This window comes from Herpailurus yagouaroundi, unplaced genomic scaffold, assembly GCF_014898765.1.
Source record: "Herpailurus yagouaroundi ecotype Mexico unplaced genomic scaffold, PumYag 569, whole genome shotgun sequence".
Lineage (NCBI taxonomy): Eukaryota > Metazoa > Chordata > Mammalia > Carnivora > Felidae > Herpailurus > Herpailurus yagouaroundi.
Genome location: NW_024412786.1, coordinates 3850238 through 3873530, shown reverse-complemented (window position 1 = coordinate 3873530; position 23293 = coordinate 3850238). Strand labels below are relative to the sequence as shown.

The following is a 23293-nucleotide window of genomic DNA, read 5'->3' as shown; positions in this document are numbered from 1 at the left end:
CATAAACCCCTCGCCTGAGAATCTCAGGGTCTGCTTTTGGAACTCGACCTAGGACACCCAGTGCCACCTCCTTCCCCGTCTGGCATTCAAACCTGCCCCCACCCCACCCTCCATCCGGACACCCCTCCACTTCCCCTCAATGCCCCAGCTCAGGCAGCCCCTTTCCTCCAAGGCCCAGCTCGAGGGCCTCCTGCTACACCACGCACGGGCAGCCCACAAAAGCCTCTCCCATGGGCCCCCTGCAGTCTATATTCTGGCCCTCCCACTGCCCTCCAGCTCCCTAGAGGCCGAGGCATCTCTCTTCCCAACAGGGCCTAGCCTGGAGGTACCCCAACAAACGCCGTGGAGCCAATGCCTAATTCAGTTGGGACCGAACACAAGGACCTGGCTCTGGGCCTCTTCAGACCTCTGGGCTTTGCAAGGGTCACGGTTCAAGGGAGCAGATTTCACAGAGCGTGATTCCAGAGCCAGTGTTTGCCGCACCCTGCAGGCCTCTGCTTGGCCTGGTCTCCTGGTCACTTCTCTTGCGCAGAGAAAGGCCCTCGTGTCCACTGCAGTAGGACAGTTTGTGATACGGAAGTTCATGTCCCTGCCTTGCCGAGGCTGGCTGCCTGCCTGGGACACATTTAGTTCCTTCCCTGCCCCTCAGGGCTCGGCTCCCATCTCGTCCTAGCAGACCCCAGAGCCCTCCCAAGTCCACATTCAGCACTGAGCAGATCCCCAGGGCAGGGGTCTTGCCCTCCGGACATGCTAGGGGCTGTGTCCTGTTCATGTCACAACTGCTGGTGCCTAGCACAGCACCTGGCCCCCAAGACTCACTCGGTTCCTACATGTGGCCGAGCTTGGCACTGGCCTCCCAGCAGCCTGTTGGGGATCTCAAAATGGGGGCACAAAGGGCCAGTGCCAGGCTGCCTGTTCCTGGGTCACAGCCCAGCCACAGCTGGTCCTCAGTGGGAGAAAATCCTGGGTCCCTAGACACCTGGCCAGGCCTGTTCCTCCACTGCAGTCTGGACAGACGGACCAAGATGGCTCATGGGGGCTCCAGTGGGGGACCCCAGCATTTATGGCTCCTGCTGGACTATGGAGGGGCATCAGAGCGGAGCTTGCGCCGGGCCCCAGGCAGCTCAGTGCCCACCCTGGCCCGTTTTCCAGCTGCTAGTTTCGCCGCACAGGGTGCCACATGGACACGGGCCTGCGCAGCGTGGCCAGCATCTGGTTCCAGTGCGTGGTGCCCATGCCACTGGCTGACGGCCCGATGATGACATGGCCCACGTTGTCCCCTCGGCCATCGCTGCTACTCTCAGCCACCGTCACACGGAGAGACAGGTCCTAGGGAGGAAGTGACATGGGTGCTGGGGACCGGGGGCAGTGCCGGAGGCCCTCCGTGGCTCCCAGGACCCTGTCTACAGGTGCCAGGCCCCAGCGGGCTGCCAGGAGTGGTTCCCTGAATCTGCACCCCTGATCTGCCTATGCCCACAGGCTTCTGCTGCTGCCTCCCGACACAGTGGCAGCTCTGGACTACCAGGTTCAGATGCTGGCCTCACCACCTCCCTTGCTGTGTGACCTTGGGTTCTTCCTACTTAGCCTCCCATCTGGAGGATGGTAATAATCATAGTTCCTACCTGTACCGGGAACAAAATGAGTTAAAATGTGTCGACTGCTTAGAATAGTGCCTGTACACAGAGCATCTCAGATGTCTGGTTATTCCTAATATGATCACATGTTGGACTCACAGCTGAGGAAGGAAAAGAATGTGCTTGAGATCGAAGTGGAGAGGTTGAAACCCGAACCCAGACTGACCCTCTCTCTCTTCTCCTCACCCCCGCTCTCCCTCTTCCTCCACCGCCACCCTGGCCCGAAGAGGTCTCCCACCCTCGGAGGCTGTGGACGAGCGGCGCTATAGCCGCTCCGAGGGAAGTAGGGGACAGATGGACAGTCTGTCCCACGAGGGTGGCAGGACAAGGCAAGGACACCCAGCACCAACTCCAGACACTGGGATGTTTGCCTGGATTAGGAGCTTCCAGAGTAAGGCAGAGTTCTGGGCTTTCAAATTCAGATGGGGTGTCAGATTAGGTGGGTTCTGTACAGCCCCGTGACTCAGGGGCAGGTTTTGGCTCAGGGCACAAAAGGACGTTATCACTGGCAGGAATGCCCCAGCATGGAAGGAGGTAGTGAGGGGAGGTGGTAAGCTCCCCATCCTCTGAGGCATGCAAGCAGGGCCACCGGTGTGGCACAGGCCATATCCTCTGTAATCCCCCACCCTTGGTCTGTGATATCTGTGCCAGGAGAGGGGTCTCCCTGGGGCCCATGACCTTCTGAAAGCCATGGAGGTGTGGGGAGCTCGGCAGGATCTCTGCAGGTAGAGTCTCCAGAGACTTTGGGCCAGAACTGTGGGCCCTTGGGCTCCCCTGGCTCATCTCCAGGCCTTTGCAGCTCCTTCCACCGGGAACCGGCTTCCCCCAGATCTCGGCTTAGCCAACCCCTCTCGTAAAAGCCTCCCCGGGCCGCCAAAGTCTGGCATGTGCTTAGTGGATTAGGATTGTCTGGAGAGGCGCCTGGGTGGCTCAGTCAGTTAAGCATCTGACTTCAGCTCAGGTCATGATCTCCTGGTTTGTGAGTTCGAGTCCTGCATCAGGTGAGTACGAGCCCCTCTTCGGGTGAGCCCTGCTTCCCTCTCTCTCTCTCTGCCCCTCATGGGATTCTCTCTGTCTCCCTCTATCTGCCCTTGTTCACTTGTGCCCCCCCCCTCTCTCTCTCAAAAAAAGGATTGTCTGGGGATTTTCCACCTTCCCCTTGTGAGCAACAAGGAAGCAGTGCCTGTGTCCCAGCACTGACCACAGGGCTACTACCTAGTGGGTGCTCCATAAATGCCTCTCAACTAGAAAGGGGAGGGCTTGAGACAAACCAGCGCCACCTGCAGGAACCCTAAGAAGCTAGGCCGAGGGCCTGGAGTGGCCCCAGAGCCCAGGAGCCACCTGGCCTGGCCTCCACCCCTGAGCCATCCCCCCTCACCTGGAGCACGATGGCTGGCACCGAGAAGATCATGGCTTCGTTGAACACTGGGTTGGGGTCATCCCTCTTCACGGCTGTCTTCTTTTTGCTCATCTTCCTCCCATCCTGAAGCAGGTACACTTTGACGAAGGGGTCTGTGGGTGAGCAAGGGGTGGGGGTCAGGGCCAAGGCCACATCCACTTGGCACAGCTCTGCCTGGTCCTCGCAGCCCGCTGGCTCCAAGTGCCCCGAGCCTTCTCTGTTGCCATTATCTCCTACAGTCCTGCCATTGGGCCTTTATTTCTTTCCTATTTTACAGATGAGAAAACTGAGGCTCCTACACGAGTCGGGAGAAGAGCTGGGCCCTGGGCTCAGGCAGCCTGCCTCCCGGCCCACACAAGTGCTCCCTTCACGTGACGCTCTGGGGAGTGGGAAGGACCCACTGCTTCTCATTCTATAATGAGCACAGACGTCAGGCCTGAGTCACCCTGCGCCCGCTCAGTGGAGCCCGACTCTGAAATAATGAGGCCCTCTCTACTTGTCACCCTCCCCGCACTGGGTGTCCTTGCTGTACCTGCCTGGACCGTGGATCCCCCGAGGCTCCCGCTAGGTCGTTCCCCCAGCCCTTGGTTTCTAGTTCTGCTCCTGTAGACTAGGGGCATCAGGTCCTGCCTGGCACCCACACCATCCTGGTGGCCCTGGCCCCCATGTGGGATCTGGGATACAGTCCAATTTCTGGGAGTGGAGCTTCTGTCATGAATTCTAGTCCTGGGAAGCGGGTGTCTGTCTACCGTGGTTTCTTCCCAGCACCCCAGGCACCTGCTCTCAGACTCCCATCTCCCCCACCATCCCGAACTCCTGAGCTCCTGGCTCCTGAGCTCGGCCAAAGCTGGGGGTGGAGGGGCCTGGTACGATGCCCCACACCTGCTGACGCCTCCCGCTGCCCTTGGCCTAGCAGCTGGGTCACAGCTCCCACCAGCCACATGAAGGAGCCAGCCAGCCAGCAGGGCCTCACCTGCCGTGGTCTTGTCGTTGGTCCAGATGAGATTCTTGGCCTTCACCACCACCACAGTGAGGCGCTCAGCCGTAGGGAGGTAGCTGAGGGACAGCAAGATCTCGCCCACAGCGTCGGCAGCCTGGAGGACAGGTGACTGGCTCAGAGGGCTTCCGAGGCCCCCCTGAGGACTTGAGAGGTCCAGGGAAAGGCAGGAACTCCCTTCTCCACTGAGAAGTTTTTACTCTTGCCCTTACATGAGGCACCAGGCTGGTGGGATTGAGAAAGGGACCCCACTTCCCGCTCCACGAGGCATGCGCCAGCCCTCCGTCCCACCAGGCCTGGGTCCTGCCTTGGAAGGAGGACCAGAGGTTGCCTGTAGCAACCAGATGCAGTCCCTCATTCCAGCCCAGGGAAAACATTCTGTAGTAGTAGCACACAGAGGTCCAAGTGGACTGGGGTTCGTATAATCATTTGCTTAAATAGCAACGACAGAAGAGTGGTAAACAGTAATTAGGGCATTTTTGCTTCATGCAGTAAACAGTTTCTGTGAATGTGGCTCAGGCCTCTCTCTCTGTCATTTCCTAAAGAAGTCAGGGCTCGGGCTGTCGTGGAGGACAGTGGACTCCCCGCTCGGAGACGGGTGCGTGTGACGCTCTCTTCACGGGTGGACTGACCTTGTTCTGGTCCTGTAGGTAGAGCCAGCCGCTGAAGGGCTGTAGCGGGAGGTCGAGCACAGAAAGCTTCAGCTCCACCACGCCCGTGCTGATGTTCCGCTCGTCCTCATCGATGCCAAACACGGAAAACCGCAGGCTCTTCTCCTCCAGGGCCGCAGGGTCCAGGGGAATGGAGAACTTCTCGTCAAAGAAGATGGAGTAGGCATTCCTCTGGATCTGCACAGAGAAAGGGACGTGGAGGGAGCTTCAGCTCTGGGGAGGAGGTGGCAGCCAGACGCCCGTGAGGCCATGGTGGGGAGAGAGCACCGGACAGAGAGTCTGGAGGCCTGGGCTCGAGTCCTGGCTCTGCTGTCCCACGACCTCCATGCCAATTCTTTCTTTGGTGGCTCAGCCTTGGGGATGTTTTTTTTTTTTTTTTTTTTTGAATTTTTCATTTCTTTTAAGTAGGCTCCACACCCGACGTGGGCCTTAAACCCCCAGCCCTGAGATTTAAGAGTCGAGTGCTCTGCTGACTGAGCCAGCCGGCTACCCCAGCCCTGAGGATTTAAAAGCCCCCTGTCCTCCTCTCAGTGGCGGCCTGGCATTGGAAGCTTCCACACTCTGACACCAACTAATTCCCACCCTCAGTGCGCACGGCTCCACAGAACCCTCGCGATGCCCAGGAGAGACTGGTCTCCTCTTTGTCGTGTGTGTTCAGGTCCAGCCTTGGGCCAGGCGTGCAGTAAGTACAGGTAATTGTGGAGTCGAGAGCCGCTGATGTCCCGGCCCCCGCAGAGCCTGGCCCAGGATGGTCTGAATGTTGTGGGATGGATGGACGGATGGAGTGATCGGGCGAGGCTGGGAAGACTCCACTTCCAAGCCCCGTCCTGCCTGGTGGGTGCCTCTGGCCTCCTCCCAGGAAGCTGTGGGCAGACCCCCCGGGAAGGTGTCCTGGTGGGACACCTCCCCTTTCCCATCGGGGGTTGCCTTAGTCACTGCCTGGCAATATTTAGAGAGGAGCTCTCATCTCTGGCACTTCACCTGAGGCTGGGGGGCTGCCCAGCCTGGGGGCAGCCACCTACTTGCTGGGACTAGCGGGGCTAGGATGCTGAGAAGCCTGCCTTCCTGGGAATGAATCTGCCAGCACCTCCAGGCGCACTGAAGCACACTCTGGTCACTGCCTGGCTCGTGGGAAGGTTCCTCTTCCACGGCTCCCTGGGAGCCACGTTCCCCACCCGATTGCCTGATTGAGGACCTTCAAGGGCTCCTTCCCCTGTGGGATTAAGTCTACCTCCTTATCTTGACGTTGGCATTTAGGCTTTTCATGATCTGGCCCCATCTCTCCCTCCTCCTGCCACATGAGTCACTTTGCTGTCCCTTGTCCACAGGGGCTCGGGTTCCCGAACTATCCATTCTCTGTGTGTTATGTTTTATGAGCACACAGCTGACGGGAAATGGGAACCCCCGGGCCAGGTCCTGGGGATGTGTTGGGCAAAGCACTCTCCTGAACCTGTTTCCTCATCTGTAAGATGCCCTCGGTCCATCCCACTGGGGCTAATGAGAGAATCACGGATGGGTGGGCTCTGTGAACCAGACTCTCAGCACACATCAGGCTGTGGTGGCTCCTGTCTGCTAATGTCCCTTCTCACGGAAGGTGTCCAGAACCACCCAGGATCTTCTAGGCAGTCCAGGCCATAGGCAGCGTGGATCCAGGCTCAACAGGGACACTTCATGGTCCTGATACACAATCTGTTGATCACTTCCCAGGGACTGGGCTGAGGACTTTGCATGTAGTAGCACACCCCTTCCTCAAGAATTATGTTGCTCATATGATAGATGGGGAAGCTGGGTCGCAGAGAGCTCATGGACTTATCCAAGGTCACGCTACTAGGAAGTGGGACACTGATATTTCAACCCAGAGGGTGAGGTTTTAGGGTCCTGCTCCTTACCACTCACCAACTGCCTCTCTTGGGCCCCACACGCACAGGGTTGTGGTCAGTTGTTGACCATCCTGGGGTGAGGGAGGCAGGGTGGGCTGGGAGAGGGATGATGGTGTCCACCCCCGAGGGACAGCCCGCTTCAACACCGTAGAGTGACTGGACACAGGTGACTCTTCAGAAAGCACTAGGTCCTACAGACCCTCAGGCTCCACCTGCTTTGGTTAGAGGCCACTGGGTGTCGACCTTACCCACCTCAGAGGACTCCCAACCGTGGCATCTGGGCCCCTGCTCCCCCTAATCCAGCCTGGAGTAGAACGTGTCTCATGAAGGCTTTGCTCCCTCTCTTGGCGAGACAGAGGGACCCATGGAGGGGTAGCCTGGTGGGGCAGGGTGCTGGGTGCCTTCCCCACCCTGTTCCCACCCCCAGGAGCTGACCTCCATGGGCTGATCAACAGGCTCCTTCGGCCTCTGGCTTCTGGTGGGGTCTGGGGTCGGACAATGGGGGTCACTCCAGGGAAACCAGAGGACCCAGGGAGCTGGGGGTGCTCTTTCCCTAGGTCCTTCCCTGCGGTACTGCTGTGGTCTGAGCATGTCCCCTGACCAAAGGGCACAGCGCCTATCAATGTGGCAGCCCCGCCACGCGCCTCTCCCCTTTGGCCTCCCCTTCCCGTCGCCCCTTCAGACGAGGGTGCCGCTCCATCACTGAGGCCGCCCCACACCACTGTTAACAGTCCTGTCATTAAGCTGTCCCCAAATTAGCCAACTTGAACATGTCACCCCTTTCCCACCCGGACCCCAAGCCGACCCGGGGGACAGGCATGGGAACGGACACTTGCCACCCACTGGATATACGTGGTAGGATTGCCGAGAACCGCGCACGGCGGGAGTCGTCAGGCTGGTGACACCTCCGGCTCTGGGATTAGCACCCAGAGCTGCCGCATAGCACCCTCCTCACATCCGGCCCGGCCCCGCGGGCCTGGCGGCCTGGGGAGGGCTCCCCGAGAGCCCCGCGCGTGCCTCCCCTGCCCCCACTCACCCGGGAAATGCCCACGATCTGCTCATCGGGCAGCAGGCTGACGCGCATGAAGCAGGACTCGAAACCGGCTTCTTCGCGCTCCAGGAGGTCCTTGCCCTGCAGCACGGCCACGTGGAGGGTGTGGGAGGCGGCATCGTAGTCCATGCTTACTTCCACCTGGCCCAGCGTGAAGTCCTGCCCGAAGGTGTTGCTCACGGAGGAGATGGAGTTCAGGGAGTCGGCCGACTGGGACTTGCGGAGGGTCCCGTAGGGGGCCAGGTCCAGCTCCCGGCCCATCAGCTCCAGGGGCCCCAGCTCGCTGATGCTCTCAAACGTGTCCTCGATGCTGAGGCTGCCTTTGCGACTGGGCGGTCCCCGAGTGCTGGCCCGCTGGGCATTCCAGGCAGGCACTCTCTGGGGGAGAGAAAACGGGACGTGGGAGCATGGCAGATGCAACAGGCTGTTGGTTGGTCTCGTAAGCCCTGTTCATTCAAGGCACCTCCGTTCCCTGTGTGCAGAAACGGTGCCTGCCCTAGTCAGGAAGGTCTTTGTTTAATGCCATTTCACATCACTCACCTTTCTCTCCCGAACCCCGAGGAAAGAAAGCTTTTTCTCAAGACGCTTCGTGATATGGACGGAGTTCCACGCACAAAGATGTTCACTGCAGTGACGTTTGTAAGAAGGAAAAGTAGTAGGGCGCCCGGGTGGCTCAGTCGGTTACGCGTCTGGCTTTGGCTCCGGTCATGATCTCACAGTTCGTGAGTTCGAGTCCTGCGTCGGGCTCTGTGCTGACAGCGCTTTGGATTCTGTCTCCTTCTCTTTCTGCCCCTCCCCCACTTACACTCTGTCTCTCTGTCTCTCTCTCTCAAAAATAAACAAAAACCTTAAAAATTAAAAAAAATTTTTTTTTCAACGTTTATTTATTTTTGGGACAGAGAGAGACAGAGCATGAACGGGGGAGGGGCAGAGAGAGAGGGAGACACAGAATCGGAAACAGGCTCCAGGCTCTGAGCCATCAGCCCAGAGCCCGATGCGGGGCTCGAACTCACGGACCGCGAGATCGTGACCTGGCTGAAGTCGGACGCTTAACCGACTGCGCCACCCAGGCGCCCCAAAAAGCTTAAAAATTTTAAAGGAAAAGTAGTTAGCAGGGGGAACGGGTACGAATAACTAGACGATAGCTACTCAACAGATTACTGAGCAGCCTCCAAGGATGCTTACCAAAATGTTCACAACAGAAGGTTTTCGTGTTGGGTAACACTCATCCTAAAACTCAAATTTTTCCTTTCACTAAGTTGACCTCGGGATTTGGGAAAACAAAAGTCTTTGTGCCACAAGCATCTCCCATGCTGTTGCATAGCCCTCATTTTACCATCATTAAAAAAAAAAAATGTTTTTTAACGTTTACTTATTTTTGAGAGAGAGTGACAGAGCGTGAGCAGAGAAGGGGCAGAGAGACAGGGAGACACAGACTCCAAAGCAGGCTGCAGGCTCCAGGCTCTGAGCTGTCATCACAGAGCCCGAGGCAGGGCTCGAACCCACGAACCGCGAGATCATGACCTAAGGTGAAATCAGACTTTTAACCGACGGAGCCACCCAGGTGCCCCCCATTACTACCATCTTAAAAATGGGCCACCAATTTGTCCCTGAATGGACAGCTGTGATTACCTTACAGACCCCCTACTGTTGGACATTTATGTTGTTTCTAATTTTTCACAAATATAAATAATGCAGAATCAAATAGCTTTCTTAAAATCCTAGCTCAGAGGACACAGTCCTTGCGAAAGCTGCTGACACATGTTGCCAAAATGCTCCTTGGGAAAGTTGTGCCAATTTACAGTCTCCGCCTCTCTCTCTCCTCCTCCCTCCCTGCCCCCCACGGGAGATAGTCCTGCTTCACACCCCAAACGAATGAGCATGTGGGGCTGCTATCTGGTAAAAGATTCTGGCTGTGCTCTCTGGAACTCTATATGATACTAGAAAAATTCTCTGCCAAGTGTCTAATGATGAAGCATTCAGCAGTATATATTGAGAGCCCTAAAAGTGTTTGTAGTCCCTGACACGTAATTCCACATCTGGGCATCCATTCAAAGTACATAACCCTAATGAAGACAAAGTTTTACATATACAACATTCACTGCATTATTTACAATGGCATTTAGTAAATCATGGCACGTACATAAAAAAGGAATCTGACGCTAAGATACTACTTATGACGGGGGCTCAACATTATGGGAAAATGCTTTCGGCTGGGAGATGGAAAGAGCAGGGTATAAAATTCTGTGTAGAAATGACACCCGTTGTATAAAACCCTATGCATGGAAAAAAGACTGGAGGATACATTAAAAATACCGGAGAGAAAGAAATCCAAATGTTAATAGTTAAAATACAGTTAACAGTTATTTGCCACTGGGTGGTGACATTTGGGGAGGGGTTTTGCTTGTTTTTTTCCTGTATTTTTCCCAGGATGGTTTTTAAAATTGAAAACTTTCAGTCCCTCACCGAGTATTCACTGATTTCACAGCACTGGGCTATGTTGGAAACGTGGAGGAGGATCAGGGTGTCTGTTCACAGGAGGAAATTAACCAGGAGAGAGCAAGGGAGCGGGGAGGGAGGGGAGGCCACCCCCGGGATAGAAGCCTCACCTTCTGCTTGGCCTCTGCGTAGGTCTCGCCATACTTCTGCTGAAGGTACCTATAGTCGTAGTTAGGGAACGGGGAGGGGCTGGGGAAGCTCCCCGATGTCCAGAGCTTCCACAGGCTCACGGCCGCAATTCCCAGCAGCGCCAGGGCCCCAGCGGTGTAGACACCCACCTCCCAGCCTGGAGGGCTCTTGATGACTGCAAGGGAAAGGCAGCCTCTCATTAGTAGGCTCTGGGGTCCCCCAGTGGTTAGAGACTCCCACCCAAGAAGCAGGCAGTTCAGCACTGACTTATTTATTCACTGAACAAATATTTACTGAGTGACTACTGTGTGCCAGGCTCAGTACTAGGTCCTAGGGGATCCAGTGTTGAATAAGACATATGTACCTTGCGATTTCTGCTTCTATCCCCTTTTCCACAGAAGCATCCATTCCTACCAGGGGTGGGATGGGGGTGGGGACACATGGCCAAACCAGACGAAGAGTTGTGAACAACAGTTAAACGCTCCTTAGGCTTTAAACAAATGGGGTTCTTCTTGCTTCTTTTGAGGTCTCTGAACTCATAGCCTTCCAGATAATCAAAGCAGCCTTTTGGGGTCTGGAGGAAGAGGGAAGGGGTTTGGGGAGAAAAGAAATGACCCCATTTTTGCTTTACCCTCATTTAGAAGAACCCAATGTCCAGCAACTGATAGATGGACAAGATGTAGTCCATCCACACAACGGAATATAATTTGGCAACATAAAGCTACTGATACACGTTGCAATGTGGTTGAACCTTGAAAACATCATGCTAAGTGAAAGGCATCACAAAAACCCACATGTTGTATGATTCCATTTATTTATTTTTTGTTTGTTTGTTTATTTATTTATTTTTAATGTTTTTATTTTTGAGAGAGAGAGAGAGACTGAGAGCGAATGGGGGAGGAGCACAGAGAGAGGGAGACAGAATCCAAAGCAGGCTCCAGGCTCTGAGCTGTCAGCACAGAACCCAATGAGCGGCTCGAACTCGTGAACCACGAGATCATGACCTGAGCCAAAGCCAAACGCTTAACCGACTAAGCCACCCAGGGGCCCCATGTATGATTCTATTTATTTGAAATGTCAAGACAAATCTGTACAGACAGAAAGTTGATTAGTGATTATCTGGGGCTGGGGGGACTGGGGCAGGGCAACACAGAATACAGGGTTGCTTTGGAGGATGATGAATATATTCTAAAAGTTAATAGTGCTGATGAGTACACAAGGTGTTAGGTGCACTGAATTGTATGCCTGAAGTGGGTAAATTGTATGGTCTGTGAATTTTATCTCAATAAAGCTGCTACCAAAAAAAAAAAAAAAAAAAAATCTCAGCCAGAAGTGAGAGAGAGGTAGCTTTTAGGCTGTGCAGGACTTGGAGACAAATCCAAATGCTCAAATGTGCTTTCTTCATTGATAAGTAAATAACTTTCCCTGAGTCTCACTGTCCCGAGACATAGTAATTAACTGCCCCCTCAAGTGTGTTGGGTGAGCCCCCACTAGCAGAAGTGACCTTCCGTTGGCAAATAGAATTCTCAAAACCATTCTCAGTGCTGCCTCTATACTCAATTCAAATAGGGAAACGGATGCACAAAGATAAACATTTACAAAAATAAATGACCTTTAGCCCAAGGTCAAAGAGGCAGGAAGGAATGGCACTGGGAGGCCAGCTGTGGCAGCCAGACTTCAGACCAGGCCGGAGTAACCACTGCCCCACCCAGCCTCAACCCAGCACAGTCCCCAGACTATGCAGGGTAGAAAGAGGTGGGGAGGGCATTTCAGGGGTGAAGACTGACGACTGCACATCCACTGAACATCTATGGTGTGCAAGCACCCTGGTGAGGGAGTCAGCCCCAGCCCCAGGCCCCGTCCTTAAGCAGCTCACAGTCTAGGGATGAGGTAGGTAGGCAAATAAATACACAAAACAGAGTGACGAGAACAGCCCAGGCGGGCTTCCTGGAGGAGGGGCATCTGAACTGAGATACGAAGGAGGAGCAAGAAATGTACCAGGCCAAGGCACCAGGGACTGGGAGTTCAGGGCGAGCAGAGGAGGGGATGTACAGAGCCCAGAGCATTCAGTGTCCAGTGGGGGAGAGAGAGTGGGGCATTTGGGGCTGGGGAGCTCTCTGTCACCATGCCCCTGAAGCCCAGCTGCAAAGGTATCAGGAAGCAGTGGCAGCCCCTCTGGGAGTGGGAGGCCTCACCCTGCCCGTTCCCCGGAGCCCAGCCAACTCCAGTCAGAATCCACAATGCTAACTCATTGTAGGTTAGGGGCAGGGCAGAAGGGCAGGGCCCGGCCTGCAGCCTTGGCCCGTATCCAGCATGTAGCACCCTATGAGGTCTCTCCCTCCACTTGCTAGAGTAGGACAGCCGGGGCTGGGAGAGGCTAGTGAGCACACCCAGCCATTGGCCCAAGGCCACAGGGTAAGAAATGCAGAGCCTGGCCGCGGGTGCCCTGGCTCCTTGGGCAAGCCACCTAGCCACTCTGAACTTGAGCGTCCTCATCTGGAGAGTGGAGATGACCACGCACCCCAAGCAGCGGTCCCGCCCTGGGGAATTTATCTTGCGGAAGAAATCCCAGCAAATTTTATGTCTGCTGTGAGTCATCGAGACTGTATTTATAACAGCAGAAATGTGGAAACAGCCTGAAGGTCCAGCTGAGGGGCCAGTGGGGGCTGGTGGTGCTGCCTTGGGAGGGAATATCACTGGCCTTTGAGAACCGAGGTCATTAGGATGTCACTGTGGCAGAGCAGGAAAACGTTTCCAGCATTGTTAAAAGAAAAAAAAAAAAATCAATCCATGACACGGTCTAACCACACAATTTTGACATAAAAATCACAGGACCTATGGATAAAGGCTGGGTGGGGACCAGGGACAAATGAGAGAAGCTAGAAATCAGGATGGAGGGGCTGTGAGCAAGCCCTGTTTACTCCTGACTTCTCGACAGAATGTAATTTGTGGGCTAACCCAAACCACAACAGAGATCTCCGGAGGGCCCCAGGCGAGCCCTGCCGAGGCACGAAAGTTCTCGGCGTCTGATGAATAACGGATGGCCTGGTAAACTGGAGAGTGAGATGTCCATGTGAACCTCAGGTGGCTCCCGGCAGGGCCTGGGTGGTCCCAGGGGCAGGGAAGCAGGGGGGCCTTGAGTTCTGAGGTCCTAGCAGGTAACGGTCAAGGTGACCCGGCACAGTGGAGCCAGGCTCCCCTGAAAGAGAGGATCTGGGGGGAGGGAGGGCCTGAGGGAGTGCAGCCTGCATCCTGCTTGGCTGGGAAAGGGGGGCATTGAAAGGAAAAGCCCCAGGAAGGTGACACGAGATGATGACTGTTAATGCTCATTTATTTATTCCTTTTATTGACTACAGCCTCGGGGTGGTATGGGAAGAATTCCCAAGGGAAGTGAGGCCTCGGCTGAGACCAGAAATGAGGAGGAGGTGGAGGCGGCCGAGTGGCGTGGAGGTAATAATAGCTTCCTTTACTGTTTACTCTTCGCCAGGCCCTGTCCAGCGCTTCATTGCATATTAACCCACGGAGACCCCGGAACAACCCTGTGAGGAAGGTTCTATTATTACCCTTATTGCCTAGATGAGGAAGCTGAGGGACAGAGGAGATATTCGCTGCCTGACAGTCTGGCTCCAGATCTGCACCTGTGACCCCCGCACAGTCCCGGGAGCTTAGCCAGGCAGAGGCCGGGAAGTGCTCCGGGCAAAGGGAAGGAGGGCATGTGCAAAGGCCTGCTTTGCGAGAGAGTCGTGTTCGCGCTGGGTTGGGCACTTTGTGTAAGTTAGGTCACCGAGTCCTCCCAGCAGTCCTTGAGGCAGGCCTCACTGCCCCCCGTTTTACAGATGAGTAAGTGGAGGCTCAGAGAGGTTTCATCATTTGCCCAAGGCCATGCCAGGGCCTGGGCCAAGGCCTGGGAGCCTGTAGGTGAAAGTGTGGTCCCTGGTCTACGCTTCAGCTCAGCTCTGGGCTGGTAGGGGGCTGAGGCAGGGGAGCAGCTAGAGTGTTGGGGAGCACTGGCCTGGGAGTCAGAAGACCTGGGTTTGTGTCCTGCACTGAGCCTCCCTTCTCCCATCTATAAATGGAGAGGGGAACCCACGAGAAAACATGGCAAGTATGTCTCAGCTCTGACACCACCCACTATCAGCGGGAGAGCGGCTGCTATCTCGAGGCAGTTCCCAAGCTCAGCACCCACTGGGGCACACACAGGAAGGTCGGGGCTGCATCTCAGGTATTTGCCATCCCTGGACTGGGCCACCTCTGAGCTTATTGTCCTGTGGCTCTAACATCAACCTTCTTGGGTTTCTTCTCACTTGGCTACTCAACAGGCTCTAGGAATGGCCCTGGGGGAGCGGATTCTGCATCTCAGTTTCTCCTTAGGGAGCACGGGACATGGGCCTCCTGGGGGACTCCTCCAGTCAAATGTAGGGAGGTGGTTCCACAGGAAGGAGCCATTGGCACAGAAGGATGACGAGACCTTAGACTGGTCCCCGCCCCGTGTCCCCAAGGTTGTGTGGCCTCGGGCAAGTCACTGTCCTTACTGGTAAAATAGGGCCATTACTGACGTCCCACTGACACCCCCTGCCCTAGGCCTGGTCGGGGAGCCCCGTGAGATGGCATGCTTCCACTGGGACTCACCGCTCAGGTGGTATTCTGCCACGTCCATGGCCATGACGCCCACTGCAGCGCTGGGCCTGGAAGGGGAAAGAGAGTCAGCAGGGAGGGCTTTGGAGGGCCACCAACCCCAACCCTACGCCTTGACCTCCACGATGCCAATGGGCCTGTCATCCAGCGCTCAGACTCAGCTGTGAGGAGAGCTCAGCCAAAGGTAGGTGGTTTTTAAATAGCATTAAAAAAAATTTTTTTTTAATGTTTATTTATCTTTTGAGAGACAGCATGAGCTGGGGAGGAGCACAGAGAGAGGGAGACAGAATCCAAAGCGGGCTCCGGGCTCTGAGCTGTCAGCACAGAGCCCGACGTGGGGCTTGAACTCATGGGCTGCGAGATCATGATCTGAGCTGAAGTTGGACGCTTAAGTGACTGAGCCACCCAGGCACCCTTAAATACCATTTTAAAAAAATGGAGTTTAAAGCTCTTTTCAACCAGTCTAAGACCATCTTACTGTCAGGGTTGCCAGATAAAGCACAAAATGCCCGGTGACATTTGAATTTGATTCATTTTTAGTACAAGTATGTCCCATATAATATTTAGGACATGCTTACACTTAAAAAAATTATTCATTGTTTATCTGAAACTCAAAAGTTCCTAAGCATCCTGTATTTATATTATATCTGCTAAATCTGGCACCCCTACCTCATTTCCATCCTACCAACAACAGGCTGACCAGCAAGGAGGCTTTGATTCTTTGCCACTCATTAGCGTGGGCCCTCGAGGTGTTCACTAAGCCTTACTTCAAAAGCTTTTCTTTCAATTGCAAAGGAAAGGCTGCATTTCCACAATATTCTATTATCAGTCCTTCCACTACTCAGGATGGTTTCCTCCCCACCCCACCCTCCACTTCCAAGTTTTGTGAACGCGGAAGGTCTAGGTTGTTCTAGAAAGGTCCGGGCGTCATGCAAGCCATTACCTGAACCCAGGTGACTGCTCATAGTTTTATTACTGTCGTTGCTGAGAAGTAAATGTGTCTCATAGACATACTCGAAGGGACTGGAAAGGGGAGGCCGGGAGGAGCTATATCAGCCTCAGCTCCAGCTCCAGGGGCACAGAAGGACGGGACGGCCCCTGGCCCCGCAAAGGAGGCTGCAAACAGGTCACCCTGTGACAACTAGAGTGCTTGCCCACCCAAGAGCCGCTGCTCTTCCGTTCCCAGGGGATGCCAACCCTGCATTGCTGGATCTTCTGGTTCTTTTTGTTTTCATTTCATTTTATTTTTTAAAGATTTTACTTTTAAGTAATTTCTACACCCAGTGTGGGGCTCAAACTCACAACCCTGAGGTCAAGAGCCGCATGCTCCACTGACTGAGCCGGCCAGGCGTCCCAATCTTCTGGTATTCCTTCCTTCCTTTCTCCCTCCCTCCCTCCCTTCCTTCCTTCCTTCCTTCCTTCCTTCCTTCCTTCCTTCCTTCCTTCCGGATTTTTAAAGCAAAGCCAGATTCCTGGATTTTTTTAATGTGCAATTTCCTGATTTTTAAATGTAACCAATTCACACAAAAAATGTAAATACTGTTCAGGCACAGGGCAAAATACTCCTGGGCTGTGGCTTGGCTAGCATGTTTGCAACCCACTCGAGCATGCTGTGGGTTCCCTTTGGGACTGGGGTCAAATCAGAGGGTAAACATTTCCCTGAATCCTGGGGTTCCCCCCAGTCTGTGGCTCTGGAACCAAGAAGTTAGGGTGCTTTGGTCTAGACAGAGTTATCTAGCACATATGGGAGTTGTCCAAAGTCCCTGGCAGGAGGCCCGGAGAACTGGGGCAGGACAGGGCCCTGGGGCCAAGTTCTGCAGGTGCTCAGACAGCTCCTTGCTACGCAGAGGATGACCCAGTGAGGTGTGGGTCCTTCATGGTGACAGGAGGGAAATGCTAACCAGGGACGCTTCACTCATGCTGAGGAACAGAGGCTCATTCCTGGGACCTGGGCAGGAGACTGTGATGACAGTTAACCTCGCTGAGCACTCCTTACGCCTGAGAGAGCGATTCTAAGCACTAGTCAACACAGGCCATCTGGCTCCACACTCCTAACTTCTGTGCCTTACTGCGGAGGGCTATACAGTTTCAGAACTTTCCTAAGAACCTGCAGGACCAACTGGTCACTGTGAACAAGTCCAAGGTGGCCCTAGTTCCTGGCAGACCACGGTCTGGATTCACCAGCACGCACATGTCCCAGCCTACCTCTGCCTTGCTGGGAATCCAATAACGCCATCAGCTTTCTTTCTGCTCACTTGGCACAAGCTGACTTCGAGAATGAGGCTATGCTAGCGTGGGCTGGGTACACCACGGTGGCCAGTGCACACGGCATGGGTCAGAACGCTGTATCTGCTGTATCAGACCTAGAGCAGTTGAGGGGTTCCCAGCCCTCTGGGGCTGGTCTAGCTCAGACCCCAGACTATATCGCACTGCCACCTTCCCCCCTACACCCCTCATTGTAATACCCCTTGCCCGGGAGCTGTGATTTCACTGAAGATGTGAATGATTCTGAGCACACCCAAGCCCCAAGTGGTCCCGCAGTGGTCCCCAGTGGAGGGGCAGAAACCAGAGCACATCTGCCTGAATGGAGGGAGGAGAGAACTGGGGTGGGAGAGGGGTCAGGCAGCCTGAGCACAGCTCTGAATCTCAGATCTGCCCCCTCACTAGCTCTGAGCCTCAGTCTTCCCATCTGTAGAATGGGGCTCATGGCTGCCCTATCAGGGTACCAGGAGGGTAGAATGAGAGGTAAGTGTAGTCTGGCTTGGTAAATATTAGCTGCTGTGGTTATTGGCCTCACAATCAGCCCAAAGTATGTTTTATTTGTCTTAAAAATTGGGGAAATTCCCATTAAAAATTGATTTCTAAAAGAAAAAAAAAAAAGCTGGATTCACTGCTTCCCTTTAAAAGTATCTGAAGACAGTGGTCTGTATCCCCCTACCCCCGCAAAACAGCGGGGCTGGAGCTGAATGGGCTCTGCCCCTTCGGACACGTCTGGCACCTCCCATCCCTCCATTCATTTCCAGAACCTGCTGGCCCCTGGAGCATCTCTGCTCATGAAACTGGTAAGCAGGCCTTTGGACGAGCTATGGGAGGTTCAGAAAGGTCAAGTGATTTGCCCAAAGCCACAATGCCAGCAGTGGTAAAGCCATGTCTGCGGCCCGGACCAGTGCCTCTGCCATTAGTAGCCACAGCCCCCAAGGATTTCACGTATGTGTTTCCATCACCTTCCCCAAGACCCCCATGGGACATATCCTATTATTGACCTGATTCCACAGAGGAGGAAAATGAGGCTCAGAGAAGGGCAGTGAATTTGCCCAAGGTCACCCAACCAGTAAGCAGGGAGCTGAGACTGAACTAGATCTGGCTCTGTAGCAAGTGCCCTTCCTAATGGCTTTACTCACCATCCCCGAGTGCCCCTGACCCCATCTCACTGACTACCACCTCAGCAGGCTCCCACTGGCGGCCTGGGGGTCTACCAGGCAGAGGGGCTGTGGCTCTGGCTGGCAACAGGACGCTGACAAGGCGCATCGGGAGGCCAGGGCGGACCGCGACCAGAGTCTCCCGAGTTTCTGACACACAGGAAATGGGCCACAACAGGGACGAGCCAGGGCTGCTCCAATCTCACACCCGAGCCCCACGGATCCACGGCCCCTTCTCTGGCATCTTTCCCCACCTAGTCTATTCGTTCTGGCCCCAATCTCCCAAACTCGAAACTGCATGAAGTTTGCTCACTGGAAAGAGCTCTAGATTCGAATCCAGGCTTAATCAGACCTACCTGGCAACACCTACCTACTGCTGTAAGCATAGACATGATATATGCCAAATGCTCAGCACGGTGTCTATCCTGTACTAGGCACACGATACAGACCTGATGACTGACTGGGTAAGTGGATCCCCATTTTATAGATGAGGAAGCTGCAGCCCCAGGTCACTCAGCATTTAGTAGCAACACTGGGATTGGCGCCAGGGCGTGATGGATCTGGGCCTGGGCTCTTGGCCGTGATGCCACCTCCTGACCAAGCCTTTTGGGGGTGGAGGTGGGTGGGAGGAACTGTCACTGGCCTCATCGGAATTGGACCACAGTCGAGGCCCCCTCCTGGGCTTGTCAGAGAAATGGCTTTCCAGGAATTTTGTGCCTCTTCGGGGAAGACGGGCCCCATGTCTCTGTTCCCCCCACCCCGTTTCCTTGCTCACTGTGTCCCCACATCACGTCTGTGGCCAGCAAGGTGTTGACTGCCCCCCCCCACACCCTATGGTCATCAGGTAATAGGATGTGGGCACAGGGCAGCCCTCAACCTCCCAGGTTGCAAGCCTCTTTAGGATCTTTAGGTTTGAGATCTTTTCAAGTGCTCCCCCCATCCCTGAAATAATCACATCCTGCTACCATCCCCCCAAAGCCCGCAGAAACCACAGTGCAGACCAGCTAGGGTGGTGGTGGCTGGCATTTATTGGGCATCTATCATGTGCCAAGTACTGTACCAAGGACTCGCCATGTTTTATTTCAGCAAATCCTCGCTGCCTCTCCCTGAGGGGGCTCCTACTCTGCCCATTGTACTGGTAGGAAAACCGACACTTGCCCAGTGTCACCAGAGCTGACAAGAGACAGAGTCCAAACTTGAACCCTAGCCTGGGAACCTCCACACTCCCAAGCTGCTAGGTGGAAGGTTTTGGATTTCAGAGTGGAGAGGGCAGGGGGTTTGGGCACTTGTCTTGACTCTTCTCCAGACTGGTGAGTTAACTTGGCTGGAACTCCTGTCTGCCCTGAGGCTCGGTTTCCCCATTTCTAGTAAGAAGCACATTTGCTGCTGCTCTCCACATCTGCCCCTGCCCCCAGCTTGGAGAAGGAGCTGGCGCTCCAGGAGCAGCTTTCCCAGTCACTCTGGAGTGGCCTCACTGACTGAGCGGCATGGCACACAGTTCTTCTGCAGCCCTGGAAAAGGGTCACCAGGATGGCTGGCTCAGGGCTCCTCCACCCACAGGCCTGGCTCCAGGTCCCCATGTCCGGCCCTACTCTACCCCCTCTTCAACCCAAATCTATAGCCCAGGGCCCAAGACAGGGCAAACTTCCTCTTCCAAAGAGCAGCGGCATCAAGGGTTCCCAGGAGCCCCCGGAAAGCCCCCACGCAGGCCAGTGACACTGGTCCGGGCTGGGGATCCTCTCCCAAGCTCCGAGGGCCTCCTGCGATGGGGTGCGACATGCCTCTCCGGATCAGAGCATTTCCCGAAGACCCAGCACCCCTGCCGCGGGAACCCCTAGGGTATCTGGGGAGCGATGTGCGGGGGTGGTCTGACCCGGGAGAGTCGCGAGCGGGTATGCCCCAGGGGCGGTGGGGACAGTCAGGATGCTGAGTGTGAAAGTGAGGGGCGCTCGTGCGGCGCGGGCGCCGGGGAGGCGTGTAAAAGGCCGGGCGAGTCGTGTGTGTGCACACGCGGGACGGGCGTGCGGGGCGCGATGCGATGCGCAGTGCGCGGAGTGGCCGGGCCGGGGAAGGGCGCCCGGCGTGCGCTGTGCCCGGCGTACGTGTGCAAGCGCGGCGCGGGTGTGCAGACGCGCAGAGTGCGCGGAGGCCGGGGTCCGCCGCGCGGGAAGGGTGCGCTACGCGCGTCCGCGCGCCGGACCGCTTCCCGGTGGGAGTCGGGGGCGGCCGGGTGCTACTCACCCCGGCTCCGCGGAGGGGCCGCTTCTACGCTCCGGCTCCGGCTCCTGGCTCGCGGCTCCCGGCCGGCCTCCCGCAGCGCGCACGCACCGGCGCCAAGCCCGGCAGTCGCCGGCAACGCCACCCCTGCAGTGTCGCCCGGCGCACGCCTCGGAGCAGCGCGGCGCGGGCCGGGGGCTCGGCCGGGCCGGGGAGGCAGACGAGAGCTGCGCCGCAGTCCGGGCACGCTCCCAGGAGCCCGCCGCGCGCTCCCTCGCGCTCGCCCGCCCCCCTCCCGCGCCCTCTTTAATTTAAAGCGACAACCCCGAGCGCTCTCTCCGCTCCCGCGAGCTGCGCACCGCTTCCGGGGTCTGAGCCGAAGATCCCCAAGCGCGCCCCGCAGTCCCGCGGGGTCGCCCGAGGCCGAGCCCAGCCCCTCACTCCCAGGCCAGGGGACGAGGGTGGGGTGGGGATGTGCTCACCAGGTGCTCGGAGAGACAGGCGATGCGCTGGACGCAGGTCCGGGTTCTAGCCCCAACCTGCAGCACGCTGGGCTATCCTGGTCCCTTTCTGGGCCTCAGTTTCTTTTTCCGTTAAACGGGCCTGATGCTGCGCACCTCCTAGAAACCGGTAAGAAAACAGGTGGTAGATGGAGCCGCGGGAGGTTTCCCCTTTCCTGAATGCATAATTACCCCTCCCACCATAATTGGGCTGTGGGGCAGGCCAACATCATCTCACTTAATCTTCACAAAGATCTAATGGGTTCGTGGTCACTCCATTTTGACATGAAGAAACAGGCTCAAAGAGATCCAATGACCTTCCCAAGGCCACAGAGCCAAAGATCAGAGCCAAGACTTGAATCTACGTCTGTGTGACTTCAAAGCCCATGCTCTTAACCGGTTAGAGGTCGCGCTTTCTCTCCCAAAGGGATGAATGAATCATTCAGGAGATATTTATGACGCCCCCGCTGGACTCTAGGCAGAGTGCCAGGTGTGGGCGATCTTCCATGTTCCTGGAACAGGGGGACAGGTCCCACCCTACCCTCGCAGTCTGGCAGGGAGGCACGCACTCATCAGTGGCTGCACGCGTGGGGGGGGGAGGGGCAGGTGCCACAATGCCAGTGCTGTGGGCACAGTGATCAAGAGAGCAGGCTTGGCGCCCCCCCCCCCCCCCCCCCCCCCGCGCCCCCCCCGGCGCTGGAGGATCTGGGATGAGGTGAAAGGAGAAAGGATCTCAGACAGGGAGTGATGTAGGAAACAAAGGCAAAAGAAAAAATTTACATTTCCTAACTACCAACAACCCACAGACAAGTCCTTGAAAAAGACAGAGTGACCTTCCTTTGGGAGCTCAGCTGCCTCGATGTTGACACTTTGCTGAGGGCAAAAGGCAATCTCAGCTTAACATTATTCTGACCCCCAAGATCCTGTAAGTCTACTTATAAAAATTCCTTTGGAAGGGCGCCTGGTGGCTCAGTCAGTTAAGCCTCCAACTCTTGATTTCGGCTCAGGTCATGATCTCACAATCTGTGGTATCAAGCCCTGTGCCAGGCTCTGGGTTGACAGCTCGGGGCCTGCTTGGGATTCTTTTTCTGCCCCTCCCCTGCGTGCATGCTCATGTGCTCTCTCTCTCTCTCTCTCTCTCTCAAAATAAATAAACATTAAAAAAAATTCCTTTGGAAACTTCCTTTATCTTTACCCCCCAAGATATATGTTAGCAATCATCCTCCAAGCGTATGGCCCACTGATGTACATCTGGAGGGTCTCATGACCAAGGTTTTATTAGACAGTAATAAATGACCTTTCCCTAACAACAGCTAGCCCCTCAAGGTCCTGGAAACCTTGCTTTCAAATTCCTTAGAGACTTCTGCTAACCCTAACCCCCTCCCAACTTGAAAGTATATAATCAGTCGCTCCTCACAACCCCAGTGCAGCTCTGTGTGCCCACAGGTCCCGTCCCCATGCTTTAATAAAACCACCTTTTTGCACCGAAGACATCTCAAGAATTCTTTCTTGACCGTTCACTCTGAACACCATTTCCACAGCAGGTAGCAAGTGTGTAAAGGCAGCAGTGGTTCCTGGATCATCTACCGTCTGGGACTTAAGGGCTGAGAGCAACCTGTGGGCACTCCTCTCAGTAGGAGCCGGGTCTATGCCGGCCTTATGGGGGAGTGGGCTTCCTTGGCCTGCAAGGCCTGACCCTGGGAAGCCAGGGGTGCAGTTTCACTTATATCCACAGGAGGCGCCCTTGGTTTTTGCTTATTTTCTGGGTCTGGAAGAAAACAGAGGCAGGGCATTACTTATGACCTTGGAGGTAGGTACCAGGCACTGGGCGGTGGGCTTTCACTGCCATTTCTCATTTAACTTAATCTTCACATTCAGCTGCAGCTTTGGAATGATTGAGCCCATTTTCCAGGTGAGATCACCCAAGCCTGTGGAATGACAGGGTTCCCGTTTGGGCGGGTGTGGTGAGTTAGATACATCATCAAGCCCATTTCTGGGCTTCTATGGGAGCCGCAGAAAGCTGAAGTTGAGGCTGGTCTGGTTCTGGTGTCAGCCCTCCAGGCTGATGCAGGAAGTGCCCTGAACTTGGTAAGAAGTCTTGTAAATTTCATGCTAAACCCTTCCTCGGGCAGCAAAGCGTATGCACAGTGCACCAACGTCAGGAACCACAAGTGCCTGTCAACCGGTGTGTGAATGCCCGGGGGGGGGGCGTATAGTCACATGGCAGACGTGTAGCAAAGGGAGAGAAAAACTACCACCACC

General features: G+C 55.4%; 1 protein-coding gene across 4 annotated transcripts; it reads right to left on the bottom strand.

Moving 5' to 3' along the window:
* Nucleotides 1-1026: 1026 nt before the first annotated feature.
* On the bottom strand, nt 1027-21395 carry SYT12 (synaptotagmin 12). 4 transcript variants are annotated; one of them, XM_040465734.1, is made up of 9 exons: nt 21270-21395; nt 21014-21151; nt 14890-14945; nt 10242-10435; nt 7618-8010; nt 4663-4878; nt 4007-4127; nt 3013-3146; nt 1027-1329 (listed from the first exon to the last, which is right to left on the bottom strand). In XM_040465734.1, the coding sequence occupies exons 3-9, from the start codon at nt 14921-14923 to the stop codon at nt 1156-1158; spliced, it is 1266 nt and encodes a 421-aa protein (XP_040321668.1). In that variant the 5' UTR covers nt 14924-14945; nt 21014-21151; nt 21270-21395; the 3' UTR covers nt 1027-1155. The 4 variants fall into 4 exon arrangements, with proteins under 4 accessions (XP_040321668.1, XP_040321669.1, XP_040321667.1 ...); XM_040465735.1 differs by having other exon boundaries at nt 21014-21148; XM_040465733.1 differs by lacking the exons at nt 21014-21151; nt 21270-21395 and adding an exon at nt 20556-20700.
* Between the last annotated feature and the right edge of the window lie 1898 nt (nt 21396-23293).

What these genes read in the sequence shown, in the direction of transcription:
- SYT12 (XM_040465734.1), bottom strand. Translation starts at nt 14,923, where the DNA reads ATGGCCATGGACGTGGCAGAATACCACCTGAGCG. An exon ending in ACCTACAGGACCAGAACAAG is followed by an intron (nt 4,128 to 4,662) that starts GTCAGTCCACCC and finishes CCTGTCCTCCAG; the next exon opens with GCTGCCGACGCTGTGGGCGA. An exon ending in TGCCAGCCATCGTGCTCCAG is followed by an intron (nt 1,330 to 3,012) that starts GTGAGGGGGGAT and finishes CTTCCTCCCTAG; the next exon opens with GACCTGTCTCTCCGTGTGAC.